Source organism: Glandiceps talaboti, chromosome 1, assembly GCF_964340395.1.
Source record: "Glandiceps talaboti chromosome 1, keGlaTala1.1, whole genome shotgun sequence".
Taxonomy (NCBI): Eukaryota; Metazoa; Hemichordata; class Enteropneusta; family Spengelidae; genus Glandiceps; species Glandiceps talaboti.
Window position 1 is genome coordinate 26120961 of NC_135549.1, and position 21806 is coordinate 26142766.

The 21806-nt window shown below is 37.5% G+C and overlaps 1 protein-coding gene across 1 annotated transcript; it reads right to left on the bottom strand.

The window, feature by feature from the left end:
- Positions 1-6250: 6250 nt before the first annotated feature.
- Positions 6251-21470, bottom strand: LOC144435102 (sacsin-like). Its single transcript, XM_078123664.1, has 4 exons — positions 21458-21470; positions 19765-19853; positions 19193-19451; positions 6251-18978 (listed from the first exon to the last, which is right to left on the bottom strand). The coding sequence occupies exons 1-4, from the start codon at positions 21468-21470 to the stop codon at positions 6251-6253; spliced, it is 13089 nt and encodes a 4362-aa protein (XP_077979790.1).
- Between the last annotated feature and the right edge of the window lie 336 nt (positions 21471-21806).

Sequence of the window (21806 nt, forward strand, 5' to 3'; positions counted from 1 at the left end):
TGCATGTGTCTTTCGTAAACCAAGCAGTCACATTATCACCCATCTCCTGTCAAATTTGTTTCCAGTGGCAGCTATCATTATGCAAGCATACAGACATAAGAGATACTTTTGTAAAGAGGAGTCACTGCTCATCCTAAAGGAAGTATTAATATCAAATTGTTTTTCTCAGTTTTAAAGTTGAAATGCAGGTTTTTGTTCGCAAACCTAAGACAGTTACTATTTTATCAGTTTTAGTTTTCATTGTTTTGTTTGTGTGTTGATATGCATTTAACATCACAATAATTGTAAAGAAAACCAAAGTAGAAATATGACCTAAGCAGTTCAATTGACCTTTGACCTTTGACATCGTTGATAATTGTAAAGAAAGAAATACTTTGGCAGTTGACCTATAACCTCCACTGCCAGATGTTTTGTACAGAAAAGTTTCACTTTTTCATGCAATTTGTAATCATTTTACGAAATAGTTATTTTGACTTTTATGTAGAATTTATTGAAAAACCTTACTTATGAAAATATTCGAGAACTGGACACAATATACTTATGCTTTTGTAAATATTCCAAGTAAGGTGGTATTCATGTCTGGAAGATTTAGTTCTAAGCCTGCAGTGAAGGTTTAATCTGTACCGATAAAATCTAAGGCTGAGTTGAGTTGAGAAATCATACATACAGCAGTGTAGTTTGTCTATCAAGATTTTAGAATACTGGTCAAGGAGAAGGTCCACTTTGTGTACAATGTCTACTTGGCAAATGTCCAACATATACATATACAACCAGTGACAAACAAGTATTGACAAGCTTTTCTTAAAGACCCATGTTTCAATCCTTGGTCATCACATTAGTATTATCTTTATAAATATAAGATATGAAATCATTCTTTTGTCCTGGGCCAACTGTTTCTACAGCTTTGCCAGAAAATTGTGTTTCACATCTAATCTGAACTGGGTGTTTAAGTTTTTCCTTTTGTATATAACTGGCGACAGGCAAGCATTGACAAACGGAACTTGTTACAAAAGGGGGAAAGCTAACAACTGAATCGGATTAATCACACTTGGCACAGCATGTTAGAAGTACAGAGAAAATCATTACAATCTATCATTTGATAAGAGCAATTGTACACAACTGCTCACACTCGAAACAAACCAAGTTCTCTATTAATTCCATGTCCACATAAAGAGACCATAAACCTCTCATCAAATCATGAAATGTATTGCACATTTCTGTACTTCTAACATGTTGTGTCAAGTGTTATTAATCCAATTCAGTTGTTTACTTTCCTTGTTTGTAACCATTTGTTAATGCTTGTCTGTCGTTGGTTGTATACAAAAGGAAACACTTACAGACTTAGTTCAGATTAGGATTCAAATCTCGGCGTGAAATATGATTTCCTGACAGAGCTATTGAAACAGTTGGCCCAGAATGATCTCACATCTTAGTAAGATCGTACTAAATGTAGTGACCCAGGATTGAAAGTTAAGGAGAAGGTCCACTGTGTTTACAATGTCTACTTTAAAGTGGTCATATAGATGAGGATTGGGTATTTATTTTGGATTTTTAATTTGTAAAACAATTTTATCATGGCTTCCTACTTGAAAAATCAATGTCAAACAACATATGCCAAGTCCTTGTTTGTAACTCAAGAAATTCGAAAAGCATAATAAATATGTAAAATGTTTGTTATAGTATGTACAATATCAAACTTTTTGCATAATTCTTTTTTTTAGCTTTTTGCTATGTATTAAGTTACAAATACAAACTTTGCTAATGTTGTTTCACATATTTTCAAGTAGGAAGCCATGGTAAAATTGTTTTACACAAAATGCCAAATAAAATACCCAAATCCTCATCCATATGGCCACTTTAAAAAGCACAGTAGACATGTATTATTGTAAATGATATGATTCAGACTGTCTCCTTCATCATATTTTAATTGAATTGAGATCACCTAGGTTTCATGGTACTGTCTAAAAGCTGTCAATTGCTGTATCCGAATATGTTGTATGTTTTGTAAGTTTAGTGTACGACTTTCTCTTTATTCTGTACTTCCTCAATTATTGTAACATTATAACCGTACATATTCTATAGTTGTATAAACATCATGAAAAAAGAATTCAGAGTAGCGATTACACCAAAAGTTTATAATTTTAACCATTTTGAAAGCCATCATGAAGACTCCCACATACATACATATTGAAACAAAATAGTTTCCATTTAGGAAGTACCATGTCAACAGGAAGTTGTTCTGTTTTATAATATGATCACAATATTTGAATGTTTCCGCGACGACCACTTTTTTCTATACTTACTGCAGTGTAAAATTTGATGTAACGCGTCAATTTCTGTGTAATAAATCTTTGCAGGAATTTATAGTTTGATGATTATAGTTTGATTATTCATTGATTTTTAGCACAACTGAACTAGGTTCAGTAGTGCTATAGGCATCGGGTAGTGTCTGTGTGTGTGAATGACTTAAAGTCAGAAACTTCCAGACCGATTGGCTTGGCATTTGGTGGGGACATTACTTAGGGTGTGTAGGTGGAAAATTGTTCAAACGAAAATGATCGCATCAGAGATGTGCGTTTTGGGTGAAAAAATGTGATTTTTGGTCAAAACTACTGGGTAGATTGGCCTGAAATTTAGTGGGAACGTTCTGTAGGGGGTGCAAATTAAGATTTATTCATGACATGATGATCCCATCAGTAATATGAAAATTAGGGCTAAAAATGTGTCTTTTTGGTAAAAAAAATCCTTAATTCCAAAACTACCCAGCAGATTGGGCTGAAATTTAATGACGATGCATCTTATGGTGTATGGTGAAGAAATATTAAGCAGATAATGATCTTCTTAGTGATATGTAAATTAGGTGTAAAAATGTGAATTTCTAGAAGTGTTATTCTGCAGATTTTCTTCAAAACATTTTGATAGAATTGGCCCTAGCAACCATGACCACACCCTTAGCAAAGAACCAAATAGAATATTTTGGTCAAATAACATCATCTGGTAGGCAGGTGAGTAGACATTCAAAAATGTATGCAAATATCCTTAGCAACCATGACCACGCCCATAGCAACAGCCAAATGCATTGCACAGAGATAAACACTAGGATTAATAGACAATTGAATAAACATTCAAAAAACGTATGAAGATTTGCCTAGCAACAAGACCACGCCCATAGCAACAGTCAAAAGGTGAAGTATTTCTCAAAGATAACCCCGGGGATTATAGACAATTGAATAAATATTCAAAAATGCATGTAAATTGCCCAGCAACACGCCCATAGCAACAGCCAAATAATCACGTATATTGCAAAGATAACAGGAATTGATAGACAGATGAATAAGCATTCAAAAATATATGCAAATGTGCCTAGCAACAAGACCACACCCATAGCAACAGCCAAATGATCACATATATTGCAAAGATAACAGATTAATAGACAATTTAATAATCATTCAAAAAATGTATGTAAATTTGCAAATGGCCACCTATACCTAGAATTGCTCACCATGTATTACACATTTTTTAAACGCTACAGTACAGTTGTGCTACAACGCCATCGGTGATATTTTATTGTTCCGTCGAGGTATTAATGGATTGGCAAACTAAGTAGTACATAATTTCCCACCACTCTTGCAGAAATGTGTTCTGCGTTGTTATCAGGACATTCATTATAGTCCATTATACTGAAATAGTCTCCAAACTAATACAGAGACTAGACACGCTCTCTCTCTCTCTCTCTCTCTCTCTCTCTCTCTCTCTCTCTCTCTCTCTCTCTCTCTCTCTCTCTCTCTCTCTCTCTCTCTCTCTCTCTCTCTCTCTCTCTCTCTCTCTCTCTCTCTCTCTCTCTCTCTCTCTCTCTCTCTCTCTCTCTCTCTCTCTCTCTCCCAGGAAAAAGATGTTATGCAACTACTTTACTGTTGGGAAAGTCCAGTCAGTTTTACTTCTACCCTTATATATATAACACAATGTATTGATTACTGATATCAACTGTCACAGGATTTAGGTGATACAATACCATGTAAGTGCAGTCGGCCTTCTTTACAAGATTTCAATGTTGAGTAAATCACCCAAAATCATTCTTAAGTTGATACCAGTGTGCTAAAAGCAGAAATAAATCTGACTGGATACTTTGACAAACAAAACAACTATTTTCACACAATCAAACCTAAAATAAACTAAGATGCTACAGTTTTGGATAAATTTTGTGTATGAATGCTATCTATCATGAAATAAGTCATATATACATGGCTTGAATACTGATAACCAAAAACAAATTGGTAGGTGACCTGCAAGAAAAAGTTATCAAGATACTATTTCCCTTCATTTTACTTTTAATTATAATGCTTTAACAATGGCATGGCCCAAATTATATCAAATTAGAGCTATTATAGCAAATAGTCATGAATGGTTTAAACTACACTAATTTATAAGCTAACCAATAGGTACAACCAATGACAGGCACGCAGTTACAAACGGAACGTGTTACAAATAGGGGGAGTAAAATACATGAATTGGCTGATCCAAGCTGCAATAGGTGCAACCGGGATGTGTTTTTGAAAATGTTTTATTAGATATAATAACCTACTGTAATCTCATGAGTCAACAGTAATACATTACATGTGAGTAAACATATTTTTTGTTGATGTATAGGATAATTCAGTTGGGTCTGCATCCAAAAATCAGTGCCCTCAATGGCGATCACTTTCAACCTGCTTATGGGTAATATCGACCACTGTCTAACATGTACAATTGTCTAATTATTACAATTTTCAGTGAACAAATTGTGGTTGTCTGATCGAAATGTGATACTCCAGTTACAATTAGTACAGTTTTAATACAGTGGCATATTCAAAAGTGAGTTTTCGCTGAAGATTTAAACTTGCCACTACACTGACTACAGATAATATTGACCACTAATTAACAGGTACGTAAATAAATGACCAACTTTAGAGAATATATCTTTGGTTAGTAATTTTACTAGTTGCAGCTAGTGCAGGTTTAATAAAACTTGGCACGGCATGTTAGAATTACATAGACATGTATGGTTTAACAAGTGATATAGTTTTCAAATTCAATATCCTAATATTTTGGTGTAGCTGAAATTTTGTCAAGAACTTCAAAGTACTAAAATAATCGTCACCTAACTAGTACTTCATAATGAACTATTACCAGGGTCCTGAATCTACTTAGAATCTGGTCGTAAGACAAAACAGCGTAACCCCCCCCCCCCCCCCCCCGAAATAATTTTCATGCTCGGTTGCTGCAAACTATCTGAACATTGCAACGTATACTGTAGTACTGAACACAAGTATTATCTGAAAACAACACAATCACATAATTATTAAATTTTTTTTGTGTTTAAAATTAATAATGAATGTAGCACAAGCCGAGTTTCTAATTTTTTTCTTTCCTCGATTAAATACTGCTATAAAACTATCGTAATGTAATGTAATGTAATGTAATATAATGCCTTTGATGGCATAACATCGCCTTCTATACTAGTGTTGTCAGTAACAGTTGACCACATAACAGTTTTTTTCCCGACATTTTAGTACATGTATAATAAACCATGTCGAGTTGTTCATGGATAACAAGGCTAAGTTCATCAGCTTACGTCCCATAAAAATACAATTAACCTTCAAACAAAAAGTCATGACTGTTATTTCACAACTTATAACTGCTTTATGTTCATTGTGCACGGTCTTCATGCTGATAAATACATCAGTACCAGTGGCTGTTATGTTAATTTTCAGACCAATCAGATACCAGGACATAGTCACCATCAAAAGCAGCCAATGCCATGATATAAACTTTCACTGCACCTAAATGTGGGAAAAGGTTACCTTATAATGGTTACATTAATTAACAATCCGAAATGTGAAATTTTGTTGATATAAATTTTACTTTGTACTTGCTGACCCCATCAATCTCAACAAGTAAATGAAAACATGATAGTAGCCCAATAAATATGTTGTACTAGGAGAGTTTAAATTTGAAAGGCGAAAAATATGGTCACATATTTTAGGTTCAATCTGTTCACAGTTACGATTCAAAATACACTGGCGGTATTATAAACAGTGTCGTTCTTACTGGTTACACAGCTGGTTTTTTATTTTTTATTAATACACTCATAGAATGTAGTGTAACAATTCAAGTAGTTGATGTACTTTTGTACTCTCATAAAACAGGTATCTCATTTATAATTTTTATGACTGAGAATTGATATATACGCACCTTTCCCCAGGTATGATTTTCATTTCATATATTCGTCTATAAGTATGTCTACCTCTCTGACAATCTCCTTTGCATGTTCCAGTGCAGCTGTTGCCATCTCCAAAGTGTAGACATCATTCGGTATTCGTGATCCACCATACATATCAGGATATCGGGGATGTAAGTGGTCACATTTCAAACTGCGAAGGGATCTTGCATTAGTGATCAGATCTGATGATGACCTGCAATGCCCTGATAGGTTTGAAGCAAGTGTCAAGATGCAGTGAACCCTGGGGTTTCGTACATGTCCTTGAACAGCATACAGGCCACCTTTGAGCGCTTTCTCTGTTGCTTGTTGACATTTAAAACAGACCCACTCATACGAAGACACTTTTCCACCCAAGTCTTTTTCGGCTGAAAATAGGTCGACTCTTGCTTGGCGCAACCATCGTTTCCCCTCTGTAGGCATTGGGCCAGTCAAAGCGACCCTTACATCTGTCGATTGTCCATCAGTATATGTTAATGATGTCGAATCTCCACTTCTATGTGAATGCTGGAAGCACTGGCTAGCTTCTTTATCCCAGTATTCATATGAATTTGAATATCCACTTCTCTTTACACCAGAACTCCTCTTTACACCATGGCCAGTACTCCTTGAATAGTAATGGCTGCTGCTTTGCCTTCGAGAGCCACTCCTATGACGCCTTGTTCCTTTACTTATAGGTCCTCTATTTTCGAGTCTATCGAGTTCATTTTTCAGATGTTTAAACACTTCAGTTGCAAATTCTTCATCCCCTGAATTTTTATCAGGATGCCATTTCAGGTACAACCGCTTTATCGCAATCTTATACTCTTCCTCTGGGATTGAGCTATCAGACCAAATGGCTTCTAAGAATTCAGATACTTCACTGAAAACTTCATCCAAATCTCTCTTCTCAGGTGAGGTAGATGATGATATTCTTTCTAGTGAAACCAGAGGATCACCATTTTCTGCCTTTATTATCTTATACATGTGAAGTGAAGAAATGACGATGTTTTCATCTTTACCAGTATCTACTACATATAAACGTTGGTAATTGGGACACGTTTCATCCGACTCAGAATCAAGCAATCTGACCTCCTGGATGACCTTCGCAAAGATGTACATCGGTTCATCAGAACCAGTATCTTGAATGAATCCAACATATTCATTCTCATAGAAGATATTACCAGGATCTTGGTCAAGAAATTGTACTTCATTTTGGGGAATTCTTGATCCAACCATGGGTGGCTGGTGTGTTGCTAATGATAGCTCTGAATGGCCCCCCACTTGTAGTTCGTAGGAAACTGGAGAAGTCACCTTGAGCTCTAGAAGATCTCGTATGTCTATTTGTATTACATCTGCACTTCCCAACAGCACCACCTTGCACACCATTTTAGTGACTGCTCCATATATTTTACCAGATATACACTCTGTGTGGTCTAAGTATAATGTGTAACTGGTTTCTGCCTCTACTCGTATATGCACCGGGACTTTAATTCTGCTTTCTGGAATGACTGAATTACTTTGTACATTCACAACATTCAGTTGTAAACATGATAAACATCGGATTTTCACATTTTTCAGGTTCTTTACAAGTCGTTTCGTTGCGAACGTCAAATCCCTATTATTCTTCACCATTAACGAAAGGACATCCTGCACAAAAGAATCAGATGAGAAGAGAGTAGTCAGACCATCTTGATACTGACAAGGTTGGTGATGATTACAAGGTGACAAATCTGCTACTTCTTCACGGAACATGCTGCTCAACATCTTCGGCTTGAACTCCTCTTGTAAACATTCAATCAGACGCTTGGGATGGGTGTTCAATTCAAACGTGGAAAGTTCCATCAAGAAAGCACATTTGAATTCACCCAATCTTTTGCCCTCAATTCCCAAATCATTGAATACCATCTCAGTTGAAGGATGCAGCTGCTTCCTGCTGTCAAGAAGATACAGGGTTGAAATGTAAGGCAGGGAACCAGGTTTTCCAACACAATCTGACTGTTTTGTAATCAAACTACCTTTATTCTCAAGTCCAGAGAAAAGACCCTTGCATGCATCTTCAGCAGTAGCAAGTTCATTTCCAGTCAAATTTGTAGAACCATGGGTATGGTACATTTCTTCAAGACCAACCGCAAACTGTGTTGGTGATGAACTATCTTGAGCACCGAGTAGTTGGAATAAATCGACATACTGACCAAGTTTTATTGGTAATTTGTACAAATATGGTTCCATTGAACAAGGGCAGTTTGAAAATATTTGACAGGCTCTGACCATAGCATTACCATCATCAACAACTACCATTGGTACTGTATGAAGGGCTGCATGGACTCTTGTGCAGTTTGAACAAACAGTCTCTTTGGTCTTTCCTGAGCACATACAATGAGTTTTCTGATATTGAAGACACGTTTTCATCATGAAGTCGTATATTTCCTTCATTATCACACAAAACAAGTTTTGTGATGCGGTGTTCTCAAAATCAATAGTATTCTTCTCAGCAACAACTTCAGATAAATTCTTACAATGTATTAGTACTGAATCCAGGCGAGGAGTTGTTTGTATTTTGAGTCCCCTTATTACCTCTGTAGTTGTGAATTGCCCATATCTTGTGTTTGGATAAGCCCAATGTGGAAGTATTGGTACTGCTGTCCAAATCAAGTTTGACTTGTCACACGGTATCATCTCAGAGTAACTTGAAAAGTCGTCTTCCGAATCATATCTCTGTGGGCAGATTGTGAGGAGATCTATATCTGGTTGCTGTGTTGGTACAAAGTCTAACGATGAAATCTGATTGAGAATGTCCTCATTGTAAGGATGCTTCATCAGATGATTTATCAAAAGTTTCGCCTGTGATACAGCTTTATCCTTGTCAAAGTCTTTCATACCCATAACCTCGTCAGCGAACTGCAAAAATTGTTCTCCAGTAACTTGATATTGTAGACCACATATTTTTAAGAAAGGTAACCATTCTTTCTCATCATAAGGTCTTGTTGGGAATGAATCGTAAGGCATGAATTCGTGAAATACTTCATTCTGATGGTCACAGAATTCACAAGCAGGGAACAGTTGTGAGTCGTCAAATAGACAAGGAATAAACTTGAGGTCCTTAAGAAGTCTAGAGAGATTGCCATTGTCACCATAATAATATGGCTGTAGTTTATCTCTGATATATTCAAGGTGTCGAATACGACCTTCATCGCTGAAATCTTCAAAACACGGTAAGATAAATTTAACGTAAACATCAGCTTCTGTGGATTTTTCAATGGGCAGAACTTTGTATAATTTCGACAATTCCTGCTGCTCTTTCAGAAATGTACAATCATATCTTCCTGTCCACGTGTCTCTTTCAACACTTGGAATGCCACTGCTCAGAATGTAACATGTTTCAAAGGATTGGACAGATGTTAATGTTTTGAATATTGTGGCATATACTGGGAGACTTTTGAGTTTATGAATATACCCAGGGTCTTGGCGTATTTTACTAATATCTTCTTGGAAATACTCAAGCAAGGTAGAACAGTCGTTTGATGTTAACCAATGTCCCGTCTTGTTAGAGTTGAAACGATAGTAGAGGACTTCTAGAACATCAGTTCGACAATTGGGGTTTGCAACATGGCTTTTCACAAGCTGAAAGACATCTTCTGTTGTGAGTTTTGTACTTGTAATGGCATCATAATCAAGTATTGGACAATTAAGCATCTGTAAAATACGTATGGTATTATCAACCGATTCCGTTATCATAGATGAACACTTTAGGTCTAAAACAGTTTTTCCCAAAGAAAGAGGCACCAGATAGTGCCCTGTTGTAGGAAGGACTGGCCATTCTTTAACTGATGAGATAGTTTCACCATAGTACTGTCGTGCATGGAAAAAATGCCACAGGGTCTTGAGCCACTGTGTGGATGGCTGCTGGTCTACCGATGGATGCCATTCAATGTATGTTCTAGTGTTCTTCCACCCATGTAGTAATACCATGTGTAAGTTTGAGTTCAGATCGTGAAGTCCAAATGATTTCAGAGTACTGCTTGATGTTACTTTATCTTGTAGAACTGATAGCAAGTATTCATGAAGAAACTTGTGATTGAGTTGAGGAATGAGTGATGCAAATTTTGTTGCATAAACTGGATTGTCTTTGTCAAATATCTTCAGGATTCTGTCTGATGTCACACAAAGTGGCACGTCATGGAGGTTGACATCTGTTGATTTGAGACAGTAGTTTAACACTTTGAGTATACGTGACAGATTGTAAAATCCACTGCTAACTAAAGAACCAGGTGAGGTGAATCTGCGCAAGAACTGTATGACATTCTCAGGAGTAATGCACTTAACATCATAATGTTCAGCCAAGCTTGATGACCCAAAGTGGTTGATGATTACCCCTGGAAGTGCAGTGACTGGAAATCCTATTTCTCGCAGAATAAACTGCAGTGATTCAACATCACCATTATTATCTGTCTCCAATGGAAGTGTATCAAAGAAAACATCTTTGGCAAAGAACCACTGTAGTGTCTGTTTCTGTGATGTTCGACATCTACCATCATCAGTAACGTCCCTAATTGGTCTAATCACAGGTATGAGCTGTACATTTGCACTCCATATATGTCTGTAAATACACTGTGCTAGAAATCTCCATTCTGTGTGCACTGTATTTAGGTTTGGGAACATAGACTTATAGATCTCTATCAATTGACTTCTTGTTGCACACCTGCTTGTTATGATGCATTTCAAGGCCTCTAAGCTGTTAATAACAGCTGGTGCTATTACATGCTCGATGATGTAGTCATTCCATTGTTTCCGACTTCCATCTTTCCAAAGATGTCTTCGATCTGTACCAAGGGCAAAGTGACCATTTATGCAAAATGCCAGCCCTGTATTGATTGGTAGAGGAAGAAAGCAGAATGCTTTTGAACAAAGTTTTGATAAGGTATATGCAGGCAAAGATCTCGTAATAAGAACAGCTAAACCACCTTTGGGGAGAACATACTTAATCTGGTCTCTGAAGCATGACTGTGAAATGTCCATCTTGGTGGTCAATCCTGGAAATCCAAGTTTCTGAGTAACCAACCATGAGTAGTACATATTGTTTGAATCAGTTATATTCAATTTGTAGGTAACAGTTTGTTCAGGTATCTTCCATATCATTTTGGGACCCTCCTTCATCAAAGCAGCTGCTGAAAGTGTCATGTCTGAAAAAAGCTTCCGTTGCTCTCTTGTATCATCACTGATATCAGCTGTAACATTGAACACAGATACCATCTTACCATCTTCAGAAATTTTCGAAACTTTGACTGTTTGTAAGTGATTTAGGAAAAGCAGAATGTGCTGCATCTCATCTTTGAATGACGTCATCAAATCCATCATAGTTTTTTCATCACATACATTGTTTGAAATCTCCGACGTCTGAGCTATACTTTCTGTACGTAGAGGTAGACGAAAGATGGTCGCTCCTTTCAGTTTGAGAAAGTTACCCAGGTAAGGGGGAACAACATCAGGAAAATCGCTTGCTAGGTCCTCAACTTTTATCCTCCTTCCCGGATAATGTCTAGTAGCCCCTGGTACATACTTTGCATGTGGGTCCAAAACCACAAGATCGGTATCATCAGTAATGAAGGATGGACAGTCTGTCAAATGGTAAACTGCATTGAATCCAATACCATACTGCCCAGTAGTTTCAGAACTGTCTCGTTTACCACCAACCCCCAATTTTTGTATTCCTTCTATGTCTTTCTTTGTAAATGGTTTATCATTGTAGACACATAAAGCAGGACCATGAAGGTCTCTCCAATCTCTCTTAAACACTTTTGCAGCTTGATGATTTCTCTTATCGTAGATGAAGTGTATCAGTGTGGCTTTTGCATCATCAGCATTCTGCACCAACTCCTTCATGATATCAATACCAAATGGGTAGTCGTTAAGAATTCCTTTGAGTCTATTAGTCAGTGATTCGTGTTGTCCAAAGTCCTCTCCTATGAAAAAACCCTCTGAGGTCGAGTAACTACCGAGTTGCTTTGATCTTAAAGGCTTGACACCTAATTGCAGTGCGAGTTGTCGACTGATAGATCCATGGATGAATTTTAGGTCTGGCGATCTTATCTCAATCCATGGTGCATCATTATATGCAAGCTGATTTGGATGTTGGAGGATACATTGTTCATCTGGTATGAATAATTCATCATAATTATAGTACCCGCTCATTTTGGAAACTTTTTGAAGTAAATCACAAACCTTGTCAAGTTCAAACTGTTTTAGTGGCGCACCATCTTTCCTAGTTTTGAGTTTCTGTATAGCTGTTGCCAAATCCTTTACTTCAAATTGCTCCTTTACTCCACATGCTTTCAGAAGTGGAATGAATCTCTTCAAAATCTCCGGTATGCGGTACAAGTAGGGTGGAAAATTCTGTTCCCAATTAAGGCAAAGTTGTTTTGGATAGACAAATGTCCCATCAACTAGGAGGAAAGGCCTTGAAAAGCTGAGAAGTTTTTTGAGTGATTTACTATCACTAATATCATTATAACCACCATAGTTGAAGGTTTTGGTTGTGAGGTTGCTTTGCAGAAAACTGTATATACCATTGCAGACCTCCTTTGTTGTAGTATGTGTTGTTGATGTATGTCGGTAGTCTATGATGTTTGAAAGTTGTTCGAGAACAATCTGCATATCAGGTGTTTTATCAAGTTTGAGTAATCTTGCAATTCGCAATGGCACTTTACCACAGCCACCATTATTTGGTAACTCATCATTCAGGACTGGTTTCACTGTCCCCACCAGGTTTTGATATTCACTTTTGTACAGCATACACGGAGCAAGAATCTTTTGAGATGCCTCATACCATGGAGGGGGGTACTTGTTTGGTTTCCCTAACACTGGGAGAAATGGTATTATGCTAACTGCACTTCTTTGGCTTTCTGTACATTTACCATGTAGCTCATCCAGGTATTTAATCAAATTCTGCACACGTTGTAAAGCCTTTAATTTATTCATTCCATATAATGGTAGTATGGATTCTGTTATCTCCAGCACATCTTTCCAATCCAGTTTTGTTCTTGCCATTCCAAGTTTGTTCAACTTATCCAATACCGTACTTTGTTTATATTTTATACCATAAGGGAATCTCTCATCTTCTTCATCAAAGAGTTCAGCAAGTATTGGTGCTGTTGGATCTACTAAGTCTGAGGGTCTTGAGAGATACTCACCCTGGGGTGAAGTTGGTATGGTAGGATATTGCTGAAATAATATCTGAATGTAATTCTTTGTTCTCAGACGCTTATTAGTGAGAATATGAAGGATAAACTCATCTCGTTCATGACACTCTAGTTCTGAGAGTTTAGGGAAAACATGTTCAACATACAACATTTCTTCAGTAATAGTTACTTCATCAATTACCTCACGACGGCCGAGAGTCTCAATTGTGTGGAGAATATCTTCACACAGAACTGCAGTTCTGTTATTGGTATTGATGAAGTGATCGTTGAGGACATATCGAGCACAGTCAGCAAGAGTCGGGTTTTCTTCTTCTATGATTGGCTCTAATACTCTTGCTGAGTCTAAAGTCAAGAATCTTTCACCGTAAATGTATGGCTCTTGGATAAGTACTCTTGGCACATTGTATTTTTCAACATCTCCAATTACTCGCTGGTAAAATCCTCTCGTAACTTCTGTAAATGAGGCTTCATCTGCCTTATTCATCCTGGGCCATAATGAGTATATGTCATTGTTATCAGCCAGTATACCACTCATCAATAGCTTTTCAAGGAGACAAACGTAGGCTTTACTGATGACGTCCTGCATTAGAACCTCATTCCATTCCACTTCAACTGACTTCTCCAAGTCAGATGAAACATGTTTCCTGATGTTATGTCGACTTGCGTCCAATGAAAAGCCTCCATTTATATGAATAGGCAAATCAGTCGATATGTGCAAAGGTAAATAGCAGAAAGCCTCTCCCCTGGTAGCAATCAAGGAATGCCCCAATGAAGATTTCCTAGTTAATTTTACAGCAACATCTCCACATGGCACAAGGCCAGCTTTGCGCCCCTTTTCTGACAAAGCAAGGTGTAAAGCTTTACCATTGGACACACATGAGCTTACGGCCCATTCCTGCTTTTGACTGTTTGCTTTTCCCCCTTGTCTGTAAGTGGTACAAGAACTGCTTAAAAGGTATACAGATACTTCTGGTTGTACTCTTTTCTTGGCATGGATGTTATTGAGATATTCTGTTCCTTTCTTTAGGTTTTGTCTGATGACAGTGAAGTCAGCTTCAGGTGAGTGTATTATTTTCATTCCTTCAGTGTCAATCTTGAAAAGAATATCATGGCATTCATCGATCCGTTCAAGTACTGATACACTCGATACATGTTGAGTAAAGACCAGTAGCGAGTTTGCATGCTTCTTCAAATTACCAATGAGCTCCTCCATTCTCTCCTTTGTATATACAGTGTTAGATATCAGACTTTGGTTAGCCGCTTTCTCTGAGCGAAGGGGTAATCTGAATAAGGTTGCATTATAATCACACCCATTCATGATATTACAACCAAAGATACCATTGTATGTCTGGAACTGGTCAGAATACATCCTCAAGACCCTTTTGTTATCCCGAAAGTTCAACCTAATACCAGGCTTTGTCTTGTCTTCGATGAAATCTGGCATGTGTGTCATGTGAGGATCAAACATAACAAGGAAGTGTCTCGAAATGAAGCTTGGCACATCAGTTAAATGGTACACAGAGTTAAATCCGAGACCAAATCGTCCAATCTTGTTTGTATCTGACAGTTTAGTTGCTCCTGCAAGTCTGTTGATGTTTTCGAAATCTTTATCTGTGAAAACTGCATTGTTGTAAGCCCAAAGGGCTGGGCCTTGGCATGTTTGCATCTCTCTCGAGAAAAGTTTCCTTTGATAATTAGTATTAGCTCTCCAATCGATTAGGAATTTTACTTCTGTGGCACCTGCATCATCTGCATTCTGAATAAGTTCTTTGAAGATGCTCACGCCCTCAGTGTACTCACTCAGTATATTCTTCAAGCGAGTAGTCAACGGTTCATGGGGACCAATTTGCTCGAACTCAAAGCCTAATGGCTCTGGTTTAGCTAATGTGTGGCTCAGTGACTTAATGCCCAATAGCTCTGCTGTCTTTCTTGCAATTCCATCATCAACAATCTTTATGTGTTCTTCACATGCTTCTTTTAATAATCTTGTATCATCACAATATGTGCACTCATAGCAATATGCAAACTCCAGCGTATCACCATCAGTTTGAATTGGCACTAGCAATTGATCTTTGAATTCTGCATCTACCTCTTCTCCATTTCTTGTGATCCAGCGTAAAATGTTAATACATAACTCACGATCTCGAGCAGAATTTCTTTTACAACTATTTGCTTTGACTCTCTCCATGACATATACTGCATCTTCATTACCAATTTCTTTTTGCACTCCATATGATACAAAAAACCTGGTAAGGTGGAGAAGATGCTGTGGAAGCTCGAACAGATGTGGCTTTACATCAAATGCAAAGTTTATATTGATAGCAATTTCCCTGGGACATTTAAAATCATTTCCAATCCAAATCCAGGGGAAATGGCCTCCGGACATCAGCTTTTCGATTTCATTCTGAGTCCCAGATGCAGACTGTTGCTTTACACTATCTAACCTTGAATACAAGATGGTAACCATTTCTTCTATATGATTAGCATGTGCTCTATCAGCCACCCAACCCCCTTTTCTCCATGCAGAGACAATTGCATCTAGCTGCCTAAGTAGTATCTTCAGAGATGGGTTGTTATCAAAATGGATAGTTAGGTCTTCGGACAAATTGCATTGAAACACAGGTTTCACTGCACCAACCAAGTATGCATGTGCCAGAGGAAAGACATCACAAGGGCGATATAGCTGTTTAGCATCTTCATACCAAGGTGCTATTATTGGATAGTTCTCAGGTTTATTGCATAATCTAGGGATCCACTCCATGTGATTTAAATGTTGTACCAAAGGTTTACCTTCGACGATATGTGATAGCAATGATGTGTGAGTATTGATAAAGTCTAGCAAAGCCCTGGCTTTTCCAACATTTGCATTTCCACCAGTTGCTGTGTTTCTTAATGCAGTTGCAGTTTTCAGAAGGTCGCCGGATGTCACATCAGCTGCTTGCCTGAGACCAATCTGACGGAGTACCATCAATATACCAGTATCATTGTATGGATATGTTGGGAAAACATCTTCACCTTGAAACAAATCCTTTAGAGCTTTTTTTGCAGGATCAAATACCACATTAGGAGCAACCCTTGAGGAATCTGTCTTCTTGATGAAAGGTAGGTGTTTAATACTGTCTGCAAACCTTGTGTCCTCTGCAACCAAAGTTTGATATCGACTGAGTACCCACACCATAACAGCATCAATTTCTTTGGATTCATAAAACCTTGTTTTGATATCTGGTAAAACATGTAGCGTGAACACTTCTGAAAGCTTCATATGCTTAGCACCTAGAATTGCCAAAAGGCACTGAGAGTCAATATCGTCACCTTTAACAAACACTTTTCTGAATCGAATACCATTAGGAAATTGTGATGTCATCCTTAATGATGCTACTGGCTTTCTCTCCCATTTACTCCCAAGATTTGTTAAAGTTCCAAGCCCATTACCACTCTCAGCTACAACTTCAAAGATGGGTAACTGACAAAGAACATCCTTATTGTCAGATGATATGCTATGTGTATTTAACTGCCCTAGAACATGACGCAAGCTGCACAATTGTTTTGCAGAGGCTCTTTGCAGTTGTGCCAATCTTGGATAATGTATCTTCATGAGAACTTTCATCACACCCTCTGGTGTTGGCTTCTGTATGTATCTTCCTAACTCAGAATGATGTAAGTATTGTACATCTGAAGACAACAAAACAACTCCGATATTTCTAAGGCACTCACGAACGTCCGCCTCCAGAGTGTTAGCAAAAATTGCAGGAATGCTACAATTCAGCTTCAGGAGCTGTTTTCTCGCGATAGATGGTGAATGAAAGGTATGAATTGGAATTATGGGTAGATCACGAAACATTTCAATACTTTTTGGAAATTTCTCTTGCAACCACGTCCAAAATACCAATAACCAATCTTCTGTTGGATGACCTTGTAAGCCTGGTGTCCATTCAAAAACAGCACTTGTTGTTCTTAACCATTCTTGTGGGAACATTTCTGGCAAAAAGCGTATTACATCATTTTCTGTCATATCCCTCACTTGGCATATTTTATTTGCTGCTATCGCTTTCAATTTCTCATCTAAACTCGCTGGAAGTTTGGAACTTATGAAATGGAAAAATTTACTATCTCCTGGAATAAGAATCTCGGGATGACGTGATGGTGGGAGGAGCACGGGTGGTATGTTTGTCTCAGTAGAAAATTTGATGAATTTATTTTGTCTTACTGGAAGTAATGGAACTTCTTTGAGGTCGTGAAAGTTTTCATCATGTAGACAGTATTCTAGGAGATGTGTTTTCATCAGTGTTGTGCAGGTTTTCACTTCAAAGTGTCGCACACATTCCCTGAGTAAAGAAGGGGATACCTTTTTTAGATTCCTTCCACTTTTAAGAATACACTCCCGAACATTTTCAGGCACAGTAACCACTGGCTGCCCACAATGTATAAAGTAATTGATCACACTTCGGTATTGGTCATATGGACAATGGTGTTCTTCAATCAACACATCCAGTAGAGCATTCTGTAATGAAATCCATTTGCCACCCCTTGCATTGGTAAAGAATACTTCTTCTTTAAGAACTTCATTAACGAATACTGGGATAAAATCTCCCCAGTGGGGTTCGAGGTTTTCAATAGTTGGCCATGCATTGTAAACATCATCAGGCGATATCGATTGCTGAACAGCATGTACAATTAACATGGAGTACGCCTTTGGTAGTAGTTCTTCAACCAAACACTGATTCCATTCAGCTGTATGGTCATGCTTTTGGTCTGCTGCTGGCCACTTTAAGCTTCTCCGGTTGTCACTTAAACCAAAATATCCATGAACATGAATTGGTAAACCAGTGGTGCTTTCTTTGCTTGGAGGCAAAGGGAGAAAACAAAAGATCCTCCCATTGATATTTTGTAACACCTTTTCTTCACGTGCCATTGCTAATCCAATCCATGGAAGCAACTTGAGTTCTTCTGCTAACTCTTTTAACCTACCAGAGACATCAAAGACATTGTTCAGGACAAGCCAATTCCTTTTCATGGATTTAATCATCTGTCCTTCAAGCACTGAAGTTACTATGCTTCGGTTGTTGACATATGGTAGAGGATTAACTTTGGATTCCAAATCTCCTAAGAATTCCCTTTTACTATCCATGTCTTCCTCAGTTTTTGTGACTTCAAATATCAGTTTCTCTTCTCCAGATCTTGTCCGTTCATAGAGGCTAACCTGTCTAACATGGTTTAAAAACAAGAGAACTACATCTCCATCTTCTTGAAATGACTGGTAGAGCTCCTTTACCCTTTCTGGAGTAAAAACGGTTGATGACAGTTCAGGCGAAGGAGTTTGACGAAGGGGGAATCGAAACAAAGTTCCATCAAAGTAACTGTTGGCGAAATGCTCTTCCCCAATTCCAAGAACGTTGGTGAATGGTGAGAATTGGTCTTTGTAACGTGTCATTATTTTGTGATCAAGTCGAATGGCCTTCCCAGTTCTTGTGTTTGAATCTCTAAAATGTCTTTCGAAGGGATCTAGGAATGCTATTTTGTCAGCGCTCATTATTGTTGGTAAATCTAGAAATAATTCATCAAAAGCAACGAATGAACACGAGAGCTTTCAGTATTCACTTACATTAATAAAATTACCTAGATTGTTGAAGTGAATTTCAACTGGTCAGACAGACAGACAGACAGACAGACAGACAGACAGACAGACTCAAACTCTCATATTCACACTACTGCTAAAGCTTTGAAAAAATGCACAAAGGAGACAAGGACCCGCAATTACCTGTGATGTGATAGACAGAGACAAATCCAAGGCCAAAACGACCAACCCGCATAGGATCATCCTTCTTAACACTCTGTTGTACAGCCTGGATACCCTCCCAGTCTTCTGGCGTGAAGACACCATCGTTGTAGCAATATAAAGCTGCACCTTGGTAATCTGCTAAACTCGGTCTAAGTAGTGTGTCTGTACCATGTTGTGAAGTATCCAATAACAATTTCACCTCTGTAGCTCTAGCATCATCAGCATTTTGAATCAACTCCTACAGTAACGAATTTAAGAACGTGAATTTCTACAATTTTTAGAGAAAATACAGAAATTAAACAATTGTCATTCATTTGAAGTGAAAATATTGTTCCGTAGTTTGTAATAATTTATTGACACGGTTCTACTTTATTTTGAAATCAAGTTTACATAGGAATTGCCGTTAAAGTCGAGGTTGTGTTTTTGTTTAGAGGACTAAGGGGAAGAGATATAAAATCACATTGGAAAGGCATACCTTTCAGAAACCCATCTTGGTATGGTCGACATATTTCTCTGACGTAGACAATGTTTGAACAGACATTAATTCTTACCTTTATTATCTGCCCTCCCTCTGGGTACTTGTCAAGAATGTCCTTTATCAATTTAATCAGTGGAGGCGCTCTTTGACCAAAATCTTCGTCTGTGTAATAATTAGAAAATATTGTCAACCACACACACTATACTGAAATAATTCCTTTAAAGTTATGTCATATCATTAGAAATTGAGCATTTCCCAAGTATTTAACGTCAATTGCTATATCTGGGATAGGATCACAGTATCGTGGAATACATATTTCAACAGTAAATGTCCTTCATATAATAAGGTAATTGTGCGTCAAACCTTTATCCGTGCACACAGACACAAAAACACATTTACTGCACAACTTATAAAATCTACAGTGACACTGAAGCTTGTGGTTATATTATTACTTGCACCTACTCCATTAGAAGGACTCCCTAAAAAGTTTAAACTGGAGGATACACTTGTCAAATATTTTTTCACACGTGATTATATACACCACTGTTACGCCCTATAATACAAACAGAATTAAGCGCACTGTCCCAACTTAAATATACGGCAGGCCATTATCACACTGTGACATCTATACATTTCTGTCATTTAGTTTTTTTGTTTGCTTTCGCTGGACACAAAATTATTACATTCTAAATCCAAGATATGGTATAGCTTTATAGTCGGACAATGGATTGCTTGTCAAACAAAGATGTTCTTTCATTTTAGAATCAGATATGTATTGCATCCGGGTCAGGTGATTGTAACTATTGTTTACTATGTTCTCTTATCTGTCACGTCATTTATCTCATTCTAATGAATTATGAGCATTGCATGGCAATAACACCCACGATCACTGTATGTCTACTCAAGAGACTGTCTTTCATTTCATTTCAGAATTAAATAAATTCTATAATTTGCTGAGCTTTAATTCTACAACTGTGTTGTGGAATCTTAGTAAATTTGTTTATAAAGCTATGGATTTAAGACAACAAGTTTAAATGAACGTCTGATATTGCTTGTTATGTTGTATTGATAAGTTTTGACGACATTTTACAACCTGTTATACTGTATTCTGTTTTTCATTAAATTATATATAATTGTCATTTTGGCCTGTGGCGTAAAGATGAATAAACAATATCATACTTGGAGAATTAAATAACCATCGTCTAACCAGTCCCCACCAGCAGGTGATTTTGATATCTCCCTCTCGTACAAATTTTCTGTCATTTCCTAGCGCAATTTTATTTATCAAGGAAACGCTATAGCCTTCATATCTCAATATGTACTGCAGTGACTATTGTAGGTACTTGTATGTCTGCAACTCGATACTCTGTCTTTCTATTTATTTCAGAATTAGAGAAAAATACACAATACCGAATCCATATTAATATAAATGATTTCAAGCGCACCTATACTTTGTCCTGATCATGTTAGATTGCTTTGCTTTCATTAATTTTGTTTTTTTAATGTAAACTTTAGTATCTTTTAAATTTGATTTTGCTGTTGTGGAAGAGAGGATACGTACTTTCCTTTCACCCCCCCCCCTTTGTCCTAAAACTGAAATCAGGACACTGTCGCCACCGTGTATTAATGATTTACTGTAGCTTCCTGCTTTTGTGTACATTTTCACAACCAAGTGGCGCAGAATGCAGGTACTAGTATTACTGCATAGATACTTTAAAATGTCATCAACGAAACTGTGTAACAGTAGTCTCTATAACGATTCTTACCTTGTCCATCCATACTCAATGCACGTCGATACATCATCTGATCGACAGTTGAACCTCATGAGTCTAGCAGACATGCTAAGTCACAAATACGGTAGTTCCGTGACCAGTACCTGTAATTCTACTGCCGAGATATCTAGTTATTGTATGCGGTCGTCACCGCAGTCATACACGATATGAACGTGATCAGCCCTTCAACAGTTGTTGGCACCAACACAAAACAGCACACTGTACCAGGTACGACGTTAAAATGATAACGCTTTGATCACGTGATTTCTACGAATTAGTGACTATAGAATTCATAGAATCGCAAGTAGCATAACAGACTTGAAATTTGCGATTTGAAATATTT

Coding starts and splice junctions, on each gene's coding strand:
- LOC144435102 (XM_078123664.1), bottom strand. Junction 19,452..19,764: donor AGGGAGGGCAGATAATAAAG/GTAAGAATTAAT, acceptor TCGTTACTGTAG/GAGTTGATTCAAAATGCTGA. Junction 18,979..19,192: donor CTCTGTCTATCACATCACAG/GTAATTGCGGGT, acceptor AATTATTTCTAG/ATTTACCAACAATAATGAGC.